General features: G+C 35.5%; 1 protein-coding gene across 2 annotated transcripts; it reads right to left on the bottom strand.

Moving 5' to 3' along the window:
• Positions 1 to 312: 312 nt before the first annotated feature.
• GRF9 (growth-regulating factor) lies at positions 313 to 3,567 on the bottom strand. 2 transcript variants are annotated; one of them, XM_041005671.1, is made up of 4 exons: positions 3,239 to 3,567; positions 2,956 to 3,105; positions 1,989 to 2,229; positions 313 to 852 (listed from the first exon to the last, which is right to left on the bottom strand). In XM_041005671.1, the coding sequence occupies exons 1-4, from the start codon at positions 3,453 to 3,455 to the stop codon at positions 462 to 464; spliced, it is 999 nt and encodes a 332-aa protein (XP_040861605.1). In that variant the 5' UTR covers positions 3,456 to 3,567; the 3' UTR covers positions 313 to 461. The 2 variants fall into 2 exon arrangements, with proteins under 2 accessions (XP_040861605.1, XP_003537047.1); XM_003536999.5 differs by having other exon boundaries at positions 1,989 to 2,241; positions 3,239 to 3,565.
• Positions 3,568 to 3,837: the final 270 nt, after the last annotated feature.

Genomic DNA, 3,837 nt, shown 5'->3' with positions numbered 1-3,837 from the left:
AAAAAAAAAAAAACGAGTTGTAGCAATCGAGGCATTTTATGCTATGCTACTAAAGTATGGATTTGGTTAAAGAAACAAGACCATGCCAACAATTGCTAACTACAAACTCAACTTGTTCATTATCCGAAAATGTTTGTTTCCTATTTACTATCAGGCAAACAAATGGTGAATTTCGTTATTCACTTAACTAGGAGGAACCTAGCATTCTCCTTAGTAAGACATCTAATGTGTTTGGATTGGATTAACTTAATGATAATCAATTAATTTTTCATACTGAAGATAATGCAATAAAGAATTGTTTATACTTTATCATAGTATCACCATGATTTTGCGAGATAAAATTGATTCTTATATGTTATCTAAACACACTAATAATCAAGGTAAAGTTGAAGTGTCTCTCTACTTGTGAACATACATGTCCAAGAATTTCTCAAAAGTAACCCAAAAAACTCCACCAACTCTTAGGTGCTAATGAAGCTGGTCTCACAAGCAGAACTAGGAGGCAACTGAAGCAGAACACTGGTTGGTGAAGAAGTGGAGCTGGTGGTGGATGATCTCAATGCCTCTGCAAGTGGTCCTCCCACCGAAGCTGCCTGGCACGCGTCCTCTCCATAGCCAGTGGTCAATTTCAACGACACATCCGAGGGATCGATTCCTGGTGTTGACATAGAAAGACATTTTCCTGAGTTGTTGTTCTGGCTTCCATTGCTTTCACCATTGTCAGGCTCTTGCAGTGTCCTTGGCCAATCATCAAAGAAATGCCTCAAGACATGGCCATTTGATTTGCCATCCCCATCCACATGATCACGGTTTCTAGACAAGCTCTTGCTGTCACTCTTGGCCACAGCGGAACTACAGAGAAATCAAAACAGCTTAGTGTGTGTTTGGATTACAGTTAGAAGCTTGTCAAATGAAAAAGACAAAAAAAAAAAACCATTCTAATGCACCAAATTGAGAAACAAGTATTTTCTCTCGTTGAGATTAAAGCAAACAACTTTTATCCAAACACACCTTAGTTATCAAGCAAGGGCATTACAGGAAAAAGGAACAAAAAATGTGGCCATGCAACACAAGGTGACAAGGGTAACATTGTTTCTAAATTTGGTCTAACAAGAAAGTTAGGGGCCTATTTATGCACAATAAAGCTTTTTTTTATCTTTTCCAAGTATATATGAGACATAAACAGCTAGGTCCTCATCAGGGTTCCCTGCCATTTATGCATATCAAATTTAATGGTTGATTATTTACTCAATAAGGAATCATTTTCAACCTCTAGCTAGTTTTGAATGTCAGTTAAGTAATCTTAGAATCACCACGAGATTAACAAAAAATAAAAAAGTAGTCCCTTCGACTCGTTTTATTTGCTGTTTAAGATAGTGTACAATAATTGATTGTACCAATTCCTAGATTGTGTACTAATTCTCATCATTCTATTAAAATATTCTTATTAACTATTTTGTACAGTTACAACTATATATCTACAGTTTCATTAGTGTTTTTATTTCTTGAGATATTATTGAAAAAATAACTATCTTTTTTGTCCAGGTCACAAAATGGATTGGACTAACCAGCACAACCTCAAAGGATATGATGAAATAGAGGACTTGAGCCTTAAACTGTGAACCAAGAAACCAAGTTTTTACCCTGTTAGAGCTTCATTTTAAAATTTGATTTTTTTTATCTGACTCAATGTATCCTGTAACTAAACCACCCATCTCTACTTTTTTTTTTATATTCTTAAATCACAAATTAATATTATAAAAATAAAGTAATAGGATGAGCAACCAAATTAACCAACCGAGAGAGTTTATTCGTTATCTGTCTTTGATAATCCTATGGATAAAATATATATCAAGCTCATTCATTGCACTACCAACCCTTTTCCAAGCCATTCTCTTTGACCAATTGACATTTTATTAGACACAGTTCAAACATCAGAGAAAACCAACAAGTTTCACAATGTGAACTATTCTAGATTCAAAATTTACCTTTGACCGAGGTGAAGGAGATTGAATGAAGCAGAGTGTGAAGAAGAAACAGAGTCTATAGCAGAAAGAGATCCTTCACGTTGTTCCACAGGCTTTCTTGAACGGTTCCGGCCACGGTGCATGTGGCGGTCGCAGTACTTCTGACCTGCCACCGTGTCCTTCGAGCACCGCCACTTCTTGCCGTCGGTCCTCCGGCACCGCCCCGGCTCCGGATCCAGTGCTTCTCTTCGCCAGTAGTACCCTGATTCCAACACTGATGTCTCAAAACATGCTCAAAATCAGTACTTTCATCACACCAAATTGGAGTAACTTTTAATGGGCATAATATAAAGCATCATTGCATAAAAAAGAACCTTTCATATTCTACTACACCTCAAAGTAAAGTAACAACTAGAAAAATCAACTATAAATAGCATAAACTTAGATATAGTTTTATAACTGCTTTTACACAGTTTCCAATCAGAAACAGATTTTTAAGTTATAGTGTGTTTGGATAGTTCCTATAATCAATTTTGGACCTCAAAATCATGATATATAATGTGTTTGGATTAGATTTATGATAAGAAATAATCATTATTTTTTCATGGTGACGGCAAAGCAACTAAATAGTTGCTTCTAACATTTCATGGTACCACCATGATCTCGAGGAATAGAATTGATTCTTAGGTGTCGTCCAAACACACTAATAGAAAATTGAAAAAGTTGAGACAACTATTTGTTGCTTTGGCTTCAACTTAATAATTTGAAGCAATAAACATAAATATTTACTAAAATGATATTCCAATTCTGATTGATAAGAAAAAAGAAACACATGAAGCTACGTTTAAGTTTTCTCTCTACAACTCACATATCAAAATAAATGATAAATGTGATGAAATATTAACAGTTGATTTACTTATTGAGAATTAATATGGCCACTTTATTAGACAAATAATTAGGAAGTAGAAAAATGGGGTTAGAAATTTACAATTAGGAGGGTGATAAAGTTGAAGGAAGCTTTTCTTGATTGGTAGAAGGAGCTCAGGAGGAACAGGAGCACCGGCCAGCATGTACCTGAATATCAGAGCCTGCAACTCAAGCTCTTGCCATTGTGCAAAGCTGAAGCAACTCTCCATTCCTAATGAGAAGAGAACAAAAAAATAGAACCTTTGAAAAAAGGATACTATATTATAATATAGGCCAATATCCAAGTTTGCTTGTTTGTTTCTGTTACCAAAGAGAACAAAAGGAATGTGGAAAAACAATCTTACTGGGAAATCTGGGAGAAGAGGGTAATGTGGAATCAGAAAATGCTGACAAGGTGCTGACTTTGGTGTTGGGTTGTTCAGGTACAAAGAGAGGGAGTGCAGAGGGAAATGGTGGTGGGTGTTGTTGTTGAGATAGAAATTTTGCCATGTTTGGGGAATAATGTTCTTGTTCTTGCTCTGACTCATGCTGGTTTCTCCATTGCTTCAACTGCAAGTCCATGGAGAGAGAGAGAGAGAGAGAGAGAGAGAGAGAGAGAGAGAGAGAGAGAGAGAGAGAGAAAAGCTATTGAGCTTTGTGTTGTTTTTGGTTTGGTCGGTTAATAAAACTTTGGATGTGGGCAGATCAGGTTCGTAAGACTTTTGCAGAGGACTCTGCCGTTTACTTTCCTTTATAATATTTGGTGGAAAATCTTTTATGAAATTGAAGTCTAATTTTTTCTTTACCTAAAAGTTTATTGCAGGTTTGGGTTTAAGTTAAAATATCGTGGCTGCATTTCAATATAAATTTAATAAATAAAAGTAAAAATAAAGTCGTTGGCAAAAATATTTATGTCTCCTTATATTTAATTTTGCACTCGAGAATCAAACATTTATTTATTATC

Source organism: Glycine max, chromosome 10, assembly GCF_000004515.6.
Source record: "Glycine max cultivar Williams 82 chromosome 10, Glycine_max_v4.0, whole genome shotgun sequence".
Taxonomy (NCBI): Eukaryota; Viridiplantae; Streptophyta; class Magnoliopsida; order Fabales; family Fabaceae; genus Glycine; species Glycine max.
This window is presented reverse-complemented; position numbering and strand designations above follow the sequence as displayed.

Excerpts from the sequence above, each read along its gene's own strand:
- GRF9 (XM_003536999.5), bottom strand. The coding sequence starts at position 3,455 with ATGGACTTGCAGTTGAAGCAATGGAGAAACCAGCATGAGTCAGAGCAA. Across the intron at positions 3,106-3,238 it reads CTCTTCTCCCAGATTTCCCA|GAATGGAGAGTTGCTTCAGC; the intron begins GTAAGATTGTTT and ends TCTTCTCATTAG. Across the intron at positions 2,242-2,955 it reads ACTTTATCACCCTCCTAATT|TGTTGGAATCAGGGTACTAC; the intron begins GTAAATTTCTAA and ends TTGAGACATCAG.